General features: G+C 41.2%; 2 protein-coding genes across 3 annotated transcripts; one reads left to right on the forward strand and one right to left on the reverse strand.

The window, feature by feature from the left end:
• Positions 1–678: 678 nt before the first annotated feature.
• Positions 679–4,270, forward strand: CRYAB (crystallin alpha B). Its single transcript, XM_065881592.1, has 3 exons — positions 679–1,126; positions 2,256–2,378; positions 3,927–4,270. Exons 1-3 carry the CDS (start codon positions 926–928, stop codon positions 4,128–4,130), a joined length of 528 nt encoding a protein of 175 aa, XP_065737664.1. The 5' UTR covers positions 679–925; the 3' UTR covers positions 4,131–4,270.
• Positions 4,271–15,540: 11,270 nt separating this feature from the next.
• On the reverse strand, positions 15,541–19,391 carry CFAP68 (cilia and flagella associated protein 68). Of its 2 annotated transcripts, XM_065882881.1 has the most exons (4): positions 19,158–19,391; positions 16,907–17,137; positions 16,270–16,336; positions 15,541–15,833 (listed from the first exon to the last, which is right to left on the reverse strand). In XM_065882881.1, the coding sequence occupies exons 1-4, from the start codon at positions 19,197–19,199 to the stop codon at positions 15,664–15,666; spliced, it is 510 nt and encodes a 169-aa protein (XP_065738953.1). In that variant the 5' UTR covers positions 19,200–19,391; the 3' UTR covers positions 15,541–15,663. The 2 variants fall into 2 exon arrangements, with proteins under 2 accessions (XP_065738953.1, XP_065738954.1); XM_065882882.1 differs by lacking the exon at positions 16,270–16,336 and having other exon boundaries at positions 15,744–15,833; positions 19,158–19,199.
• Between the last annotated feature and the right edge of the window lie 58 nt (positions 19,392–19,449).

A 19,449-nucleotide genomic window follows, 5' to 3' on the forward strand; every position in this document is an offset into this window, starting at 1 on the left:
GGCGGCGCCCGCGTCGAGTGTGTGACCCGCGCCGCCTGGACCCCCGTCCCCTCCGCAGCACACCCTTCAGCTGTCACGGGGGCCCCCCCCGGGGAGGACAGCTGGGGGTCCTGGCTGCGGAGCGAGCTGGGGAGGGGAGGCTGGTGCCGGAGGCCCCGGAGAGACCGCGCTGAGACCCTCCCAAAGAGTTTGCACGTTTTCCACGCCCCTCTTCCCCTCCTCAGTGGTAGGCAGCCGGCGCTCTGCTTCATCAAGCTCCCCCGGATTTACGGTTCTGCCAGGCCTGTAAAGTGAACGACGGAAACAACTCTCTCCCCTTTCTCTGGGGTGGGGTGAGGGGCCTTCCTGCCAAGGTTAAGGTCAGGGTCCTCTCTGAACCCAGGACGACCCAGGGCACCACGTGGAAACCTGCCGTTGACATGTTGGTGATCACTACTCTCCTTCAGGGACCCACAAAGAGTTAATATCCTGGGGCCCAGCCTAGGAAGATTCCAGTTCCTGCCCAGGCCCAAGATAGTCTCTGGCCGCATTCCCTTGGCATGCTAGGCTGCAGAGGAGGAGGAGGGGCCCACTGCCCGCCCGCCTGGGATTCCTGCCTCGTCCCAGCTCCAGAGAAGGAGTGGGGGGGGGGGGGGGGCTGCCATGGGGTGCGGACAGAAAGCGAGTAAAACAAGACCAGGACAAGTCACTGGCCAGCTCAGACGTGTTTGTACTTCTCTTTTCTTAGCTCAGTGAGTACTGGGTATGTGTCACACTGCCAAATCCCCAATCACAAGTCTCCATGAACGGGCAGTGAGCTGGGATAATAAAACCCCTGACATCACCATTCCAGAAGCTTCAGAAGACTGCGTATATAAGGGGCTGGCTGTAGCTGCGGCTGAAGGAGCTGACCAGCCAGCTGAGTCCCCACACTCACCTAGCCACCATGGACATCGCCATCCACCACCCCTGGATCCGCCGCCCCTTCTTTCCTTTTCACTCTCCCAGCCGCCTCTTTGACCAGTTCTTTGGTGAGCACCTGTTGGAGTCTGATCTCTTCCCAGCTTCTACTTCCCTGAGCCCCTTCTACCTTCGGCTGCCTTCATTTCTGCGGGCACCCAGCTGGATTGACACTGGGCTCTCAGAGGTAAGTCTCCCCTCTGCCAGGACAGGTGAGTTCATTCTGGAGCCTCCTGGAAGCGTCTCCATCCACTGTCCTTTTCCTCCTGGCCTAAATCTGACTAGGTCTAAGGGTCCCAAGTGTCTTAGGCTCTTGTGTGTCCTGCAGTGAAGAAAGATGAGGTCCCTAGTTCCTCTCTTCCCCAGTCACCTGTTTGTATTCGATGCACCTCTGTATCCTTATTTATTACATTTTTTCCATGTGTTATGAAGATCATTCTCTGTCCCATCTTCTAAGTAGGATGTCCCTTTCTGGTTTGGTTCATAATGATCTACAGGGAAAGAGCTGCCTTTGCTCAGACTCCTTTGCTCACGTCTTCTAATACCTCACACTCCTGACAAATACTATCATCTCAAGTTCCAGAGCCTGGAGGCAGTCCTACCTCATCCTAAGCTTTTCATCCCAGCTGCATGGAGCTGGAGACAGCAGCCACTATTTTCTTCCTTTCTATTCCCTCTTCTATGATTTTCTGGGTTTCTCAGGGCTGTGACAGGGCACTGGCCTGGGTCCAAGCCTAATGAGGATAGAAGGTAGGTCAAGTTTAGGGACCCCCCTCCACTTGTCCTGAGAGGGTAGGAGAATGGGGCAAACAGATAAGATTGATAGAAGATGTCACAGATAACACTCTGGTTTAAAAATATTCAAGAGTGAGTAAACAGGAGCCAAGTGGGCAAGGGCTTTGGAAGGACAATCAGAGCTAGCAGAACATTCCAGATTGAGTGGGTGGGAAACTTGGCAGAGACCTGAGTAAGAAGAAGGGGCCTTTGTCTCACAGACAAATGACAAGGCCAGGCATTGGGTCAGAGAAGCAGCAGAAGCCATGACCAGACCCATCCTTGTGATTTGTCCCCTGGGTGGTCTGTCTTCTTCCCTGTCCCTGTAAATAAAGTTTGGCCTGATGACCAAATGGTGTGCCTTGGGTACCACTGTGGTGGCACCCCTGAACTAGAGAGTCATGTTTATTCAAAAAGGGATCTTTAGCTAAAACGAGGAGGATAAACTACCTGGAAAGCAAGTCTGCAGAATGAGACTGTACTAGTGTTGTTCATATTCCTACTATCTTTTGTCTTCCCCTCCCCCACCTTGCTGTTTCCAGATGCGGTTGGAGAAGGACAGATTCTCTGTCAACCTGGATGTGAAGCACTTCTCCCCAGAGGAACTCAAGGTCAAGGTGCTGGGAGATGTGATTGAGGTGCATGGAAAACACGAAGAGCGCCAGGTACGTAGCTGACTTTCTCTTCTGCTCATTCATCCAGTGCGTACTATATGCCAGACACTGCCATCAGCCCCTGAGGCTGGAAGCATTCCAGTCCTAAGCCATAAGAGTCAAGAACAGGGATAAACCTGTTGTTGTTATTGTTGTTGTTGTTTCAGCCAGAGAAGTGATCTTTGTTTGTTTTGATTTGATTGCCTCAGATGGGATAGATGGGATGTTAACTTCCTGTTTAAGCCAGTGGTTCTCAACCTTGAGCACATTAGAATTGCCAGGGGAATTAAAAAAATATATATATATCCCAGGTCTTCCCTGGTGGCGCAGTGGTTGAGAGTCCACCTGCCGATGCAGGGGACATGGGTTCGTGCCCCGGTCCGGGAGGATCCCACATGCCGCGGAGCAGCTGGGTCCATGAGCCCTGGCCACTGAGCCTGCGCGTCCGGAGCCTGTACTCCACAACGGGAGAGGCCACGACAATGAGAGGCCCGCGTACAGCTAAAAAAAAAAAAATTAGCTGTACGCTTAAAAAAAAAATCACAATGCTCAGGCATATCCCGGGTCAGTTAAATCAGGATTTTTCAAAGCTCCCTAAGGGACTCTAATGTACAGTTAGTCAAGGTTGAAGACCACTGATTTAGGAGTAGTGGCTGTCAGACATCTGATCGCTTTATATAATTACATTAACTGCATGCACTCAGAAGGCCCTTGAATTTGAGACTTTTCTTTCAGATGTTTTGGAATTCACTTGTTAGCCCATCTTAATGCTGAACTACTTGCTTTGCCTAAGCTTCAGAGCTCTACTCACCTCCTAATACCCTAGACCCATGTGGAAATCAGTTGAGAGCCTGTCTGGATAAATGCTTGAGATTCAGCAGGTGTAAAGGTTAGGGTCAGAATTCTTTAGCCAAATTCTAGAGAATGGAATAGCTTTTCATTACTTTCTGGGAGAGTTTTTCAATGAGTTTGCTTCCTACCAAAGGCAGTGAAAGTGCGGAGTCCTTACCACTGGACCGCCAGGGAATTCCCACCTCAGAAACTTGTGCATCAAACAGTATAGTGTGAGGTCCTCAAGCTGTTTCAGTTTTGCTTGTATGATTCAACTCTAGATCAGAGCCTCCCTGGAGGGAGTCTTTATTGTTGTTGTTGTTATTATTAGGTCTATTGGTCTGGAACCTTCTGGAACATTCCTGAAGAGTCAGGACAATTTCTGGGTTTCCTCAGGGACTCAAATCTTCAAAGCCAGATGATATTCCAAATCGTGTAGGCCCAAAAAACATTGATCTAAACCTCTGGGAAATACCCCTGAACATGTCCATGCCTGAGGGTTTAGAAAGCTATGAAGTTTTGGCTGTTCAGACTTCTCAGACTCTCATTGGTAGGAGTGACCACCTAGGCAATATCATCTTAGCCCCAAACAGAACAGCTATTTAGCTTTCTCTCATGTTGCCATGCATTTGGCCACACCTAAGGGGAAGGAGGATGTCTGAGTTCTAGGCAAGTGATGCTATTTCCTGTTCTTATCTCTCTACCTCTTTCCTTATTCTCTTGGATTAGGATGAACATGGCTTCGTCTCCCGGGAGTTCCACCGGAAGTACCGGATCCCAGCTGATGTGGACCCTCTCACAATTACTTCATCCCTGTCATCTGATGGCATCCTCACTGTGAATGGACCAAGGAAACAGGCCTCGGGCCCTGAGCGCACCATTCCCATCACCCGTGAAGAGAAACCTGCTGTCACTGCAGCCCCCAAGAAGTAGATGCCCTTTCTCTAACTGCATTTTTTAAAACAAGAAAATTTCCCCACCAGTGAATGAAAATCTTGTGACTAGTGCTGAAGCTTATTAATGCTAAGGGCAGGCCCAAATTATTAAGCTAATAAATATCATTCAGCAACAGATAACTGTCTTGTGTTTGAATATTTTGTAATAATCATCACATATGATTTAGGGGACTCCAGGAATATTAGAGTCAGAATGACTGTTTCCAGCATTTACTCATGGGATAAATTTAGCAAGTCACTTAAGCTTTATGGTCTTTAGGTCTTCCATTTATAACATGGGGTACTGATTTGTACACTAGTTGTAAGGAGTAAATTAATGAGAAAAAGGAGGTAAAGCCCTTAGCAGAGTTCAAGGAATATTAGTTCCTCTCCTCCCTCTTTGATTTTGTCCCTCAGTTCCAATAACAAACCTGAATGAGGTCTGGATGACAATGCATAAAAGGCCCTAGTGCATCTCTGAAATTAATCATGTCACCAGGGAGGAGATGGTGTCCTCAACTTTGACATTTTGCTACTGATAAGCATTGCCTTCAGCTGATTCACAAGGTGGACAGGTGATTATCACAATAGGACAAGTGATTATCTCCAAACAAGCCTCTCAGGTGTAGTCCCTTAATTAGCCAGTAAACACCTATTAAAACTAAGACTGGGGAATATACAATCCATTGACCCACAATTTAAAAAGTTTAACTTTTGTTTTTTATTTATTTTTAAATATTTATTTAAGCCACTCTGGGTCTTAGTTGTGGCATGTGGGGTCTTTAGTTGCAGCATGTGGGCTCTTAGTTGTGGCATGTATGGGGGATCTGGTTCCCCAACCGGAATTGGAACCCTGGCCCCCTGCATTGGGAGTGTGGATTTTTACCCACTGGACCACCAGGGAAGTCCCTTATTTTTTTTATTTTATTGAAGTATAGTTGACTTATTATACAATGTTGTGTTAATTTCTGCTCTTCAGCAAAGTGACTCAGTTATCCACATGTATATATATATTTTCATATTCTTTTCCATTTTGGTTCATCACAGGATATTGAATATAGTTCCCTGTGCTATATGGTAGAGCCTTGTTGTTTATCCATCCTACGTATAGTAGTTTGTATCTGCTAATCCCAAACTCCCAATCCTTGCCTCCCCCATCCCCCCGCCACAGGCAACCACAAGTCTGTTCTCTATGTCTATGTGTCTGTTTCTGTTTTGTAGGTATGTTCATTTGTGTCATATTTTAGTTTTTTTTTTTTTTTGGCCGCACCACGTGGCATGTAGGATCTTAGTTCCCCGACCAGGGATCAAACCTGCACCCCCTGCATTGGAAGCATGGAGTCTTAACCACTGCACAACCAGGAAAGTCCCTTTTTATTATTTATTTATTTATTTATTTATTTATTTATTTATTGGTGTGTCATATTTTAGATTCCACATATAAGTGATATCATATGATATTTGTCTTTAAAAGGTTTAAGAATTACAGTGAATAACAACAGATCAATAAGTGATTATATTATTTAGCTCAAACAAAGACATGCTGCTCTACAAAAACACCTCTATTTCACTTTTGTGAGTCTAGACAAACTTCTGATTCAATTAATGAAAAATAGCCCTGGTATAAATGTTTAGAGACAACTCTTATTTTTCCTGCACCCTCTTCCAGCTGATTTCTGATTTCTCACAAGGACACTTTCCTTCACAAAACCTACAATTTGGGGATTGGCCATGCTTTTAAAATATGACACATGAAACAACTGTCGAAAGTTTTTATGTTGTAGGGGTGTGGAGCTAGGACAATATACATTGCAAATCTATACAGGTTCAAAATGTTTTATCTTAAAAAACAACTTCCTAATAGTCTGAAATGCTGTGATCTAGCCAGAAGTCAGATTTCTCTAAACTTAGAGCCAATTTTTATGGCTGTGTAGCAGACGTTGTTGGCTGCCTAAGTAACCTATTTACTACCTTCAGTCTTGCCAACAGCACCCCAGATTGGTTTAGGTATCCACCATATTCTTTCTCCCAAGCTCCAGCCAGAGTTGGTCTAAATCAATCATGGAAATTCCCTTCCTTCTGTAGGGATTAGTCTTGAAAGGGCTACAACCCAATTATGATCAATGAGACAGGAAGGAAATTCGCTATAGATGCTTCTAGAAAAGCTTTTTACCTTTAAAAAGACTTGCCAAAAAAGAGACAGGGAGGGAGGGAAGAGGGAGAGGGAGAGAGACAGCGAGAAAGAGAGAGACAGAGACAGAGAGAGAGATTGATTTTTTTTCTTCCTCTGCATGTTGGAGCATGAAAATGTGATACTCAGATTGCTGTAGGCATCTTGAAATCATGAGGGAGCATCCATGATATACTGATGATGGCTGAGCAAGAAGATGGTAAGACTCCGAGACCTTGATGGGTCATTGAACTGCTTAACTGGTCACCTTTAGAGCTTCCTTACTTCACAATGTCTTATTACATCTCGTTTTTGTTTAATCTTTTTTGATGAGGGTTTTATGTTACTGGTATGCAAAAACACCTTAACTGATTGAGGCTGAATTAAGTAGTGTAAAAAACTGAAGAATGCCCTGGAAACCATGTGTCAGCTTTAATCATTTTAGTGAATTACCAGATTTCTCAAGCAGACATAATCTTAATGATTTGATCTTAAATGAATCACACTTTGTCTATTAGAGTATGATATTTATGTTTTTGACAAATTTGTTCAGAATGTGCAGGGTCACCTTTTTTGTTTATTATTACCATCCCCAAGTTAGACTAGTTTTTTGTTGTTATTCTTTTCCAGATCACACGCTTTGCTATAGCTATTTGTTCACTGCTATTAGTATAGGACTTTTCTAGTCTAGCATATTTGAGGGATTTTTCTTTAGCTTTATAGCTAGCTCTTCCATAATTCTACTTCATTCCCTATGTCTGAATTATGCCAGAAGTTTGTTGAGGCAATTTTAATTAGCATTTATTGTTTTTTAATATGAGCTAACATTTATTAAGCACTTACTATTAGGTATGCACTGTGCTACGAAGCACTTTACCTTTTTTAAACTATCATTTTTTTAAAGAAGAAATCTGGGAAATGTGTGTAGAGTACATACATATAATTTCAATAAGATGTAACATTTAGAAACCAAATGGATGTTTTGCCTAATGGTTTGGGAATGATACATATTTTCATGCTTAGAAAAATCCTATTCTATTTAATACCTCACATTTTATTTGAATATTGCACTGGATTTGATCTTTGCTTTGAAGATTTACAATGACTATTTTTTTGATGTATATATATTTTAATTAATTTATTTCTTTTTATTTTTTTGACTGCATTGGGTCTTCGTTGCTGTGCATGGGCTTTCTCTAGTTGTGGCGAACGGGGGCTACTCTTCGTTGCGGTGCACGGACTTCTCATTGCAGTGGCTTCTCTTGCTGCGGAGCATGGGCTCTAGGCGCGTGGGCTTCAGCAGTTGTGGCTCGTGGGCTCTAGAGCACGGGCTCAGTAACTGTGGCGCATGGGCTTAGCTGCTCCGCGGCATGTGGGATCTTCCCGGACCAGGGCTCGAACCTGTGTCCCCTGCATTGGCCGGCGGATTCTTAACCACTGCGCCACCAGGGAAGTCCCTTACAATGACTATTCATTCAAGAATTATTTGAGTGCCTACCATGTGCTAGCTACAAAAGTAAGACATGCTTTTTTGCCCTAACACAATTAAAAATTGAGCAGAAGAACAGGCAAGTAAAAAGACGTAGATTTCAAGTTTCTACGATGTCCACTCAAAATGTCTTTTATGGGGACCCTTAAGAGGATTACCTACTCTGGACATAGAAGGAATCCTGGAGATGGTTACCCCTGACCAAATTTTTTAACAGCTTTATTGAGATATCATTCATCATTATACTATTTACCCATTGAAAGAGTACAATTTAATGGTTTTATTTATATTCACAGAGTTGTACATCCATCACCAAAGTCAATTTTAGGACATTTCATTAGCCAAGATGCTAAGTTATGCCCATTAGTTATCACCCTCCAATGCCCACCCCTCAGCCCTAGGCAACCTCTAGTCTACATTCTGTCTCTATGTATTTGCCTATTTTGGACATTTCATATAAGTGGAATCATACAATACGTGGCCCTATGTGACTAGCTTCTTTCACATAGCAGAATGTTTTAATGTATCCGCCATATGGTTGCATGTATCAGTACTTCACTCCTTTCTATCGCCAAATAATATTTCTTTACATGGATCTACTGCCTTTTATTTACCCATTCATCAATTGATGGACATTTGAGTTACTTCCACTTTTTGTCTATTATGAATAATGCTGCTATGAACATTCATGTACTAGTTTTTGGGTGGACATATGTTTTCATTTCTCTTGAGCATATATCTAGGAGTGGAATTGCTGGATTATATGGTAACTTTCCATCTAGCCTTTTGAGGTACTGTCTATTTTCCAAGGCAGCTACCCATTTTTTAAAAATTAATTTATTTTATTTTTATTTATTTTTGGCTGTGTTGGGTCTTTGTTGCCGTGCACGGGCCTTCTCTAGTTGTGGCCAGCGGGGGTCACTCTTCATTGCAGTGCCCAGGCTTCACTGCAGTGGCTTCTCTTGTTGAGGAGCACGGGCTCTAGGCATGCGGGCTTCAGTAGTTGTGGCTCGCAGGCTCTAGAGTGCAAGCTCAGCAGCTGTGGTGAACGGGCTCAGCTGCTCCGCAGCATGTGGGATCTTCTCAGACCAGGGCTCGAACCCATGTCCCTTGCATTGGCAGGCAGATTCTTAACCACTGCGCCACCAGGGAAGTCCAGCTGCCCATTTAAAATTCTCACCAGCAGTGTATGAGGGTTCCAACCTCTCAATATCTTCACCAACAGTTATAATTATTTATCTTTTTGGTTATAGACATCCTAGTGGGTGTCTGACTGAATTCTTAATGGTTTATAGGACTTAGCAAGGTTAAGAGGGAAGAAAATGCATCTAGAAGGCAGAACAGCATGAAGTGCCCAGGCAGGTATTGATATTTATGTTTGGTTGGAGCACTAGATATATGAGAGGGAATGTGGGAGATGAGGAATAAGAGTCAGAAAGTAGAGAAAACTCTGCTAAGGAGTTTGAAATTTATTTTGAAGGCTATAAAAGCCAGTGAAAGATTTTAACCAAGAGAGTAGCATGATCCACTCTGCATTTTTAGACTTAATCTGGGAGAAATATAGTGATTGATAAATACAGGCCAAAATGGAAAATAGAGACATCAACCAAAAGGGTAAGAGCGAGAAATAATGGGAAAGTGGAATATGGCAAAGGCGATAAAGATGTAACAAAGAGGGACATAATCAAGACATAATGTGGAGATAGAATTTATAGGGCTTGGTATCTGTTTTAATGGGAAGGATGAGAAAGGGGGATTCAAAATAATTCCTTGCTGTCTGTTTTTGACAGCTGTGTGAATTTATTATGCAATACGTAATATTAAAAATAAGAAAGAGTGGTTAAGACACATAAAAGAAAACTATGGAATTCACCAAGATATGAAATATAAAGATGGACAAATTTGAGACTGAAGATTATGAACTCAGTTGTAGGTATCAGGAAATTACCTCAACCATATATGAAAAACCCACAGCTAACATCATACTCAGTGGTGAAGATTGAAAGCCTTTCCTCTAAGACTAGGATCAAGACAGGGATGTCCACTTTTACCACTTCTATTCAATATATTATTGCAAGTTCTAGCCAGAGCAATTAGGTAAGAAAAAGAAAAGCATCCAAGTTGGAAAGAAACAAGTAAAACTGTTTCTATTTACAAAAGACATGATCTTACATATAGAAAACCCTAAAGATTTCGCCAAAAATATAAATTACAACTAATAAACAAGCTCAGCAACATTGCAGGATATAAAACCAACAAACACACAAAAATTAGTTGCATTTCTATACACTAACAATGAATAATCCAAAAAGGAAATTAAGAAAACAATTCCATTTACAATAGCATCAGGAAGAATAAAATATTCGAGGAATAGTCGAGGAATAACCTCGACTAAGGAGGCAAAAAAACTTGTACGCTAAAAACTATAAGACATTGCTAAAATAAATTAAAGAAGACATAAATGGAAAGACATCTATGTGCATGGATTGGAAAACTTAATATCGTTAAGATATCAATACTAGCTAAAGTGATCTACAGATTCAAAGCAATTCTTATCAAAATTCCAATAATGTTTTTTGCAGAGATAGAAAATTCCACCCTAAAATTCGCATGGAATCTCAAAGGACCCTGAATTAGCCAAAACTGTCTTGAAAAAGAGGAAAAATTTGGAAGATTCACACTTCCTGATTTCAGAACTTATTACAAAAGTACAATAATCAAAAAATATATACAATAATCAAAAAAGTGTGGTACTGGCATAAAGGCAGACATAGACCAAGGAATAGAATAGAGAGCCCAGAAATAATCTCTTGCATATATAGTCAAATGATTATTGACAAAGGCACCAAGACCATTCAATGGGGAAAGGACAGTCTTTTCCCATGGTGCTGGGAAAACTGGATATCCACATGCAAAAGAATGAAATCAGACCCTTACCTTATATAATATACAAAAATTAACTCAAAAAGGATCAAACACCTAATCATAAGAGCTAAAAGAAGAAAACAGAGAGACAAAGCTTCACAACATTGATTTTAGCAATGATTTATTGGATATGACGCCAAAAGTTTAGGCAATAAAAGAAAAAATAGATAAATTGGACTTCATCAAAACTGAAAACTTTTGTGCATCAAAGGACACTATCAAGAGAGTGAAAGGACAACCTACAGAATGAGAGAAAATATTTGCAAATCATAGAGTATCTGATTAGGGATTAGTATCCAGAATATATAAAGATATATAAAGAACACGTACAACTCAACAACAAAAAAGCAAACAGCGCAATTCAAAAAGGAGCAAAGGACTTGAATATACATTTCTCCAAAGACAACATACAAATAACTGATAAGCACATGAAAAGATGCTCAAGATCACTAGCCATTAGGAAAATACAAATCAAAACCACAGCGGGATACCATTTTACACCCACTAAGATGGCTATTATAAAGTGAAAACAAACAAACAAACAAAACACCAGACAATAAGTGTTGGTAAAAGTGTGGAGAAATTGGAACCCTTGTGCATTACTGGTAGGAATGTAAAAAAGTGCAGCCACTATGGAAAACTGGCATTTCCAAACTGTTAAACAGAATTACCATATGATCCGGCAATTCCACTTCTGGGTATATACCCAAAAGAATTGAAAGCAGGGATTCAAACAAATATTTGTGCACCAATGTTCAGAGCAGCATTATTCACACTAGCCAAAAGGTGAAAACAACCCGAGTGTCTATTAACAAATGAATAGAGAAGCAAAATGTGGTATTATACATACAATGGAGTATGACTTAGTCTTAAAAAGGATACATGCTGTAACATGGATGAACCTTGAAAACATGCTGAGCGAAATAAGCTAGAGACAAAAAGAAAAATATTGTATTATTCCACTCATATGAGGTACTTATAATAGGCAAATTCATGGAGACAGAAAATAGAGGTTACCACGGACAAGAGAAGAGGGGAATGAGGAATTATTGCTTAATTGGTACAGAGAATCAGTTTGTGATGATGAAAAAGCTCTGGAAACGGATAGTGGTGATGGTTGCACAACATTATGAATGTATTTAATGCTACTGAATTGTATACTTAAAAACAGTTAAGAATTTCCCTGGTGGCGCAGTGGTTGAGAGTCCACCTGCCGATGCAGGGGACACGGGTTCGTGCCCCAGTCCAGGAAGATCCCACATGCCGTGGAGCAGCTGGGCCCGTGAGCCATGGCCGCTGAGCCTGCGCGTCCGGAGCCTGTGCTCCGCAACGGGAGAGGCCACAGTGGTGAGAGGCCTGAGTAACGCAAAAAAGAAAACCAAACCAAAACAAAAAAAAGTTAAAACATTTTTTAAAATTTATTTTTGGCTGCATTGAGTCTTCACTGCTGCAGGTGGGCTTTCTCTAGTTGCAGCGAGCTTTGTTGCAGTGCGTGGGCCTCTCATTGCGGTGGCTTCTCTTGCTGTGGAGCACGGGCTCTAGGTGCATACCTAGAGCTGTACTGGGCCACAGTTGGGGCACACAGGCTCAGCAGTTGTGGCTCATGGGCTTAGTTGCTCTGTGGCATGTGGGATCTTCCTGGGCCAGAGCTTGAACCCGAGTCCCCTGCATTGGCAGGTGGATTCTTAACCACTGCACCACCAGGGGAGTCCCAAAATGGTACCTTTTATGTTATGTATATTTTATCACAATAAAAGATATGCTGAATCAGGCTCCTGGACTTTAGACTATACTACAAAGCTACAGTAATCAAGACAGTATGGTACTGGCACAAAACCAGAAATACAGTTCAATGGAACAGGAGAGAAAGCCCAGAGATAAACCCATGCACATATGGTCACCTTATCTTTGATAAAGGAGGCAAGAATATACAATGGAGTAAAGACAGCTTCTTCAATAAGTGGTACTGGGAAAACTGGACAGCTACATGTAAAAGAATGAAATTAAAACACTCCCTAACACCATACACAAAAATAAACTCAAAATGGATTAAAGACCTAAATGTAAGGCCAGGCACTATAAAACTCTTAGAGGAAGACATAGGCAGAACACTCTCTGACATACATCACAGCAAGATCCTTTTTGACCCAACTCCTAGAGAAATGGAAATAATAATAAAAAAAAAAACAATGGGACCTAATGAAACTTAAAAGCTTTTGCACAGCAAAGGAAACCATAAACAAGACGAAAAGACAACCCTCAGAATGGGAGAAAATATTTGCAAATGAAGCAACTGACAAAGGATTAATCTCCAAAATTTACAAGCAGCTCATGCAGCTCAAAATCAAAAAAACCCAAACAACCCAATCCAAAAATGGGTAGAAGACCTAAATAGACATTTCTCCAATGAAGATATACAGATTGCCAACAAACACATGAAAGGATGCTCGACATCACTAATCATTAGAGAAATGCAAATCAAAACTACAATGAGGTATCACCTCACACCAGTCAGAATGGCCATCATCAAAAAATCTACAAACAAGAAATGCCGGAGAGGGTGTGGAGAAAAGGGAACCCTCTTGCACTGTTGGTGGGAATGTAAATTGATAGAGCCACTATGGAGAACAGTATGGAGGTTCCTTAAAAAACTAAAAATAGAACTATCATATGACCCAGCAATCCCACTACTGGGCATATACCCTGAGAAAATCATAATTCAAAAAGAGTCATGTACCAAAATGTTCATTGCAGCTCTATTTACAATAGCCCAGAGATGGAAACAAGCTAAGTGTCCATCATTGGATGAATGGATAAAAAAGATGTGGCCCATATATACAATGGAATATTACTCAGCCATAAAAAGAAACGAAATTGAACTATTTGTAATGAGGTGGATAGACTTAGAGTCTGTCATACAGAGTGAAGTAAGTCAGAAAGAGAGAGACAAATACCATATGCTAACACATATATATGGAATTTAAGAAAAAAAAATGTCATGAAGAGCCTAGGGGTAAGACAGGAATAAAGACACTGACCTACTAGCGAATGGACTTGAGGATATGGGGAGGGGGAAGGGTAAGCTGTGACAAAGCGAGAGAGAGGCATGGACATATATACACTACCAAACGTAAGGTAGATAGCTAGTGGGAAGCACACGCATAGCACAGGGAGATCAGCTCGGTGCTTTGTGACCGCCTGGAGGGGTGGGATAGGGAGGGTGGGAGGGAGGGAGACGCAAGAGATACGGGAACATATGTATATATATAACTGATTCATTTTGTTGTGAAGCAGAAACTAACACACCATTGTAAAGCAATTATACTCCAATAAAGATGTTAAAAAAATATGCTGGATACCTAGGGTATAGGACAGATATATAACATATAAACTTAAAACATGTGCCTATAAAATATTCATATTGCAAGAACACACACCAATGAATTATTAGTATTAATAAGAGACAACTCAAATACTAAAGTTGATCTGACAATACAATGCAATTTCCATCAATATCCTAACAGTATCTTTTTGTGGAACTTGACAAGTTGATCCTAAAGTTTATATTGAAATGCAAAGGGTCAAAAATAGCTAAGACCCTCTTGAAGAAAAACAAGGTAAAATGATTTGATCTACTGGATATTAAGACATACAGTTATCATAATTAAGATAGTGGAGTAATTAAGCCACTGTAGCTAAGATGGGATTTTAAAAAATGACAAATAGGCCAATGGAATGTAAGAGAGCTCAGAAACAGTTCCAAGTATATACAGATAGTTGATTTATAATAAAAATGGCTTTGAAGAGCAGTGAAGAAAGTATGGTCTTTTTAATAACTAATATGGGGACAACTGGATAGCCACACAGAAAAAAAATAAAACTTTGTCAGTACCTAACACCATATATAACATAAATTCCATATTTATACCCGTAACATAAAATAATGAAGGTTTGGGAGGTAATATATGGGAGATATCTCCCAAATATTATACTGTTATCTTAAACAGGAGAGCAAAAAAATTGGAAAATACTGATGTTTAGCCATGTTAAGACTATTGTCTCCCAGTGTTCACCAACCCTAAACTATTCACATTTTCTCAGTCGCTGCCCGTTCCCTACAATGCAAGACCCATCTTAAAGCAGCTGAGTCACCCCAAATTCCTAAAAATACTCTACCCTAACATCACCCTTTTCAATCATTATCAAGACTGTGTCAAGTTGAGGTTCTTCCTTGCCAAAGGCTTAATAAATAACTCCGTTTTGTTTGATCAAGTTTTCTTCCGTGACTTTTGTGGGGGAGTAAAAAAGGACAGTCCTTATCTTTTTTAGATATAAACTGAACTATTTATAGATGAAATGATATAATTTCTGAGAAAAATTTAAAAATAGAGAAAGTAGATAGGGATAGATAAGATTGGTTATAACCATTGTTGAAGGTGGGTAATGGTACATGGGAGTTCTTTATACTATTCTGTCTACTTTTGTATGTTTTAAATCTTCTATAATAATAAAAAGTTATTTTTCTTTTTCTAGTCCGTAAGAGGGGATATATTCATTAAGGTCACAGTAAATGTAAACTATCTGACCATGACTACCAGGCTCACATCTAGAAAGCATCTAGCCAAATGTATCCTAAGTCATGACGGATTCTGCAGTTCCGCCCCTGATGAAAGGCAGGGAAAAGCAGAGTGGCTGTAGATTTGAGAGAAATAATTCTTTTTAATGCCTTCCTACAACACCCGTAATGTAGACCTAAGAGTAGAAATAATTAACTTAAATTTGACATTTAAATTTTGGTTTAAAAAAAAGGAATAGAGAATATTTTTTTGTGCTTTATTTATTCAGAGAGTAAAATTGTGCTACAGTCAGCTAAATTCTTAGTTGTTCTTAGAATGTGCTCCTTCCTACACTCTACACTGGAAAAATGAACCTTATTCTTTCTTAGCATCATGGACTCTGAAATTGGCAGTTATTAGGATTCCACACACACACAGAGTGATGCTCAATTTGAGGCTCTGAATAGCTACTCATGTAAGTTGACTTTTCTGTGCATTTGTATGGAGGAGGAACCAGCTCAGGTTGATGTCCTGGGAACCAGTGAGGCTCTCGCTTAAACCCTGAAGGAAGAGAAAAGAGGAGTCTTAGTTACCAATCTCATTCTTATTTCTGAGGGAATAGACAGTGAGGGAATAGACAGTGAATCATGTCAAAATTGAGAAAACAGAGAAATCATTCATTCACTTATTCACTCATTCAATTTACTTTTATTTGTGTTGCTTCTATGTTCCAAGCATTGAGTTAGGTCCTGAGAATATAAGAATTAAAAAGAATAGTCCAGGGCTTCCCTGGTGGCACAGTGGTTGAGAGTCCACCTGCCGATGCAGGGGACACGGGTTCGTGCCCCGGTCCGGGAAGATCCCACATGCTGCGGAGCGGCTAGGCCTGTGAGCCATGGCTGCTGAGCCTGTGCTCCGCAACGGGGGAGGCCACAACAGTGAGAGGCCCGTGTAACGCAAAAAAAAAAAAAAAAAAAAAAAAGGATAGTCCACGTACTATGGGTTGAAAGTGGCATTTTTTTGTTGTAGCTTGTATCATATGTCGTTTCAAAATAGTGTCCAAACTGCAAAGAAAAAGTAGTAGATTAAAAATACAGGAGTCTATAACCAATACTGGGAAATACAGGATACAGTGACATGAATTCTAACAGGCTGTGTCATATTTTAGATTGACTATAAGTCTATATGTCATTAGCCTATATCCTACTAATGTTCACATCCTTTGTTGGTTTGTTTGTTTAGGAGATTTAAGGGAAAGATGCAGATAAACAACAAGTCTAGGTAGGCAGGGACCAGGGAAGAAGCTACCCTGAGTCAGAAGACATTTTATATATATATATATATATATATATATATATATATATATATATTTCTGTAGATTGATGAAGTCCAAAGAGAAGCAAGAGAAAAAGCATGCTACCCATCCTTTCATTACTTTACAATAATATAATGGTCAACTTGATAGTAAAGTGGGATAGGCATTCCAGCTGAGGACTGTTGCCCTGTCCCAACCACTCAATGAACAGAAGTCTGAGAGATCTCAGCATTGGAAGTTATCAGATTCCTGACTCTCAAATGGTCATTGGTATTTCCTTTTCTAACAGAAGGAAACAAAGAAGAGAAAGTTCGATTACCTGGGAAGGCAAGGGTTTGGGCTGCACGATATTCTTTAGGTCATATCTCTCCTGGTTCCAGTTGCCCATGAGGGTACGGTTTGAATAGGCATCTTCATTAGTGGTACATCTCCATCCATACTGGAAAAACTTGGACATATCATTCCAATCTGTCCACACTTCAGCATGGCCATCTGCATTAATGAGGCTGCCACAGTGTGGGTTTGTAAGGAATGAGGTGAGGAACTCTCTCTGGGAAAAGGCAGGAATAGAAAAGCTTGTTGCACAAACCAGAGAGGAGAAAAGGCCTCCCTTTCTCTTCCTTCGCCAAGCATAACATAACACCTTCTAAGAATCTAGGCTTTCCTCCCAGTTTAATTGCTGTGGTTCAGTTTCTCTCTCCAAGTTCATGAATCCTTTGACCTGCCCTCTCAATCAGCAGTAGTAGGTGACTATATAGGTTAAATGTCCCCTCCCCGTAAAAGACAGGAGAACTTCAGTACCCCCAATACTATATGGAGAACTAGAAAATGTTCTGGTAATTTTGAGATGTAGGAATTTAAGGACTAAGAGTATTGCTATCGTCAAAGGAAACAGGAAGAAATGAGAGTTGGATGACTAGATAATACAATAAATGATCAATAAATGACAGTTTCCTTCCTTCTGGGTCCAGATCAAATGTCACTTCTCAGGATGTGCCATTCCCTTTTCATGATGCCTTCCCTCAAGTTAACTTCTCTTTCACTTGTCTCACACAGAACTTTATGTTCACATCTTTATATATTTATAAATTTATACCATATGTTAGAGTTCTTCAAGGAAGTGTGGAATCTCCTACACTGATCCCTTGAGGACAGGATCTGTGTCTTTTTCATTACCGTATCCTCTCCTTCTGTTTACCTTCCTAATCAATAGTACTTGGCACATACCAGGTGGCCAATGTCTGAATTTCAATTTTTTGTAAGTAATCAGAAACCTAACCATGTTTACTTTTGGTTAAAAGATGAGTCTGGTCCCTTGGCTTAGGAGCAAGACAATACCTTCCCTGAAGCTGAGTAATCTGAAGTTGAGGAGCTTGTGTTGTTTGAAGATTTTATGGTAGAGTGAGAGAAAACCTTACTCTGCCGTTCCATGTTCTTTAAAGGAAGAGATGTTACCAAACCTGGCCCTCCCAGTTCTCCAAGCAAAGAAAGAATATAGATCACCCAGATCACCAGATGGCCATGATTTGGGAGTCACCACCCACCCACTTTTCCACAGGTAGCGACAAAGCCAACACTGTAGGTTTAAAGGTAACTGCTCTCACACCATGTGCCTTTGTGAAGAAAGATGCACACACTGATGTCAACAAACAGCATGATGACTAAAGAGTACCTGGTCCTACAAAGCCCAACAGACCAAGTACTCAGACTGCAAACCAAGATGACACCGTCCCTGGGGCTGTAAGGACAGAAATCACCACCCACTCAGTTGTCCAAGTCTGAAACCTGGGGCTTATCTTAGACTCTGATTTCTCTTTCAACTCCCTACATCCATTCTCAATCACTAGGTCTTGTTGATTTTTGAATCAGTCCACTACCCTCCATCTCCACTGCCAAGTTCCAATTCAGATCACTATCAGCCTTAGTTTCCATTACTGCAGTAGCCTTCTCTCTGACCTCCTTCCCATCCGCCTTTTTCTCCTCCTATCATTTCTCTATAGGAAAGCAGAATTTTTGAAAATGAAAATCTAATTGTGTCATCTTCCTATTTAAAATCTTTCACTGGCTGGCCACTGTTTGCAGAGCAAGGTTCAAGGTTGTTAAAATGTCTATATGACCTGGTCCCTGCTTAACTTTTCCGTCTCATCTGTTACCCACTCTCCCTCAAAGTACATTTCAGCCAAACTCAGCTGTTGTGTTTTTCCATCATGCTTGTGCATGTATTGTTCCTTCTGCCTCTTCACTCCTCTTGACTCAGGTAAGGTGTACTTTCCTCCCTTTAGCTTTCAACCCAGGTGCACTTCATCTAGGGAATCTTTCCACTTCACCCCCAAACTTGGTAAGGTTCCCCTCTGTGTGCTCCCACGGCACCCTGAATTACTCCATTCATAGCACTGCATCCCACTAAATCAGAATTGCCTCTTTTGCTGTGCATCCTCCACCAGACTACAAGCTTGGTGAAATCACAGGCCACATCTTGTTCCTCCATATATCTAACTGCTCTCACAGGCCTGGCACATAACAGACACTCAACATTTCTTGAATGAATAAAAGGTAGGAAATAGAAGCACCTGGAGAAATTCCGAACAGCAGTAACAATGGGTTGCAGTCATTTCGGATGAGATGAAGGCTGTTAGAAAATCCTCTGTGTCAGGATGCAGGACACAGCCCAACCTCTTCTTGGCCTCAGCCCGGCCCTGCTTCCTTCACTTAGAACTCGCCTCACTTTCGACCTGTCCCTCGGCACTAGTGACTGCTTGTGACCTCATGTAGGTGTGATGAAGTCGCTCAGGGCTCAAAGGCATCTTTTTTTTTTTCGGTACGCGAGCCTCTCACTGTTGTGGCCTCTCCCGTTGCGGAGCA

This window comes from Phocoena phocoena, chromosome 8 (genome assembly GCF_963924675.1).
Source record: "Phocoena phocoena chromosome 8, mPhoPho1.1, whole genome shotgun sequence".
NCBI lineage: Eukaryota > Metazoa > Chordata > Mammalia > Artiodactyla > Phocoenidae > Phocoena > Phocoena phocoena.

What these genes read in the sequence shown, in the direction of transcription:
- CRYAB (XM_065881592.1), top strand. Translation starts at nt 926, where the DNA reads ATGGACATCGCCATCCACCACCCCTGGATCCGCCGCCCCTTCTTTCCT. An exon ending in TTGACACTGGGCTCTCAGAG is followed by an intron (nt 1,127 to 2,255) that starts GTAAGTCTCCCC and finishes TGCTGTTTCCAG; the next exon opens with ATGCGGTTGGAGAAGGACAG. An exon ending in GAAAACACGAAGAGCGCCAG is followed by an intron (nt 2,379 to 3,926) that starts GTACGTAGCTGA and finishes CTCTTGGATTAG; the next exon opens with GATGAACATGGCTTCGTCTC.
- CFAP68 (XM_065882881.1), bottom strand. Translation starts at nt 19,199, where the DNA reads ATGACTGCAACCCATTGTTACTGCTGTTCGGAATTTCTCCAG. An exon ending in GCTGTTCGGAATTTCTCCAG is followed by an intron (nt 17,138 to 19,157) that starts GTGCTTCTATTT and finishes GCCTTTTCCCAG; the next exon opens with AGAGAGTTCCTCACCTCATT. An exon ending in CCAAACCCTTGCCTTCCCAG is followed by an intron (nt 16,337 to 16,906) that starts GTAATCGAACTT and finishes TTTTCTTTGCAG; the next exon opens with TTTGGACACTATTTTGAAAC.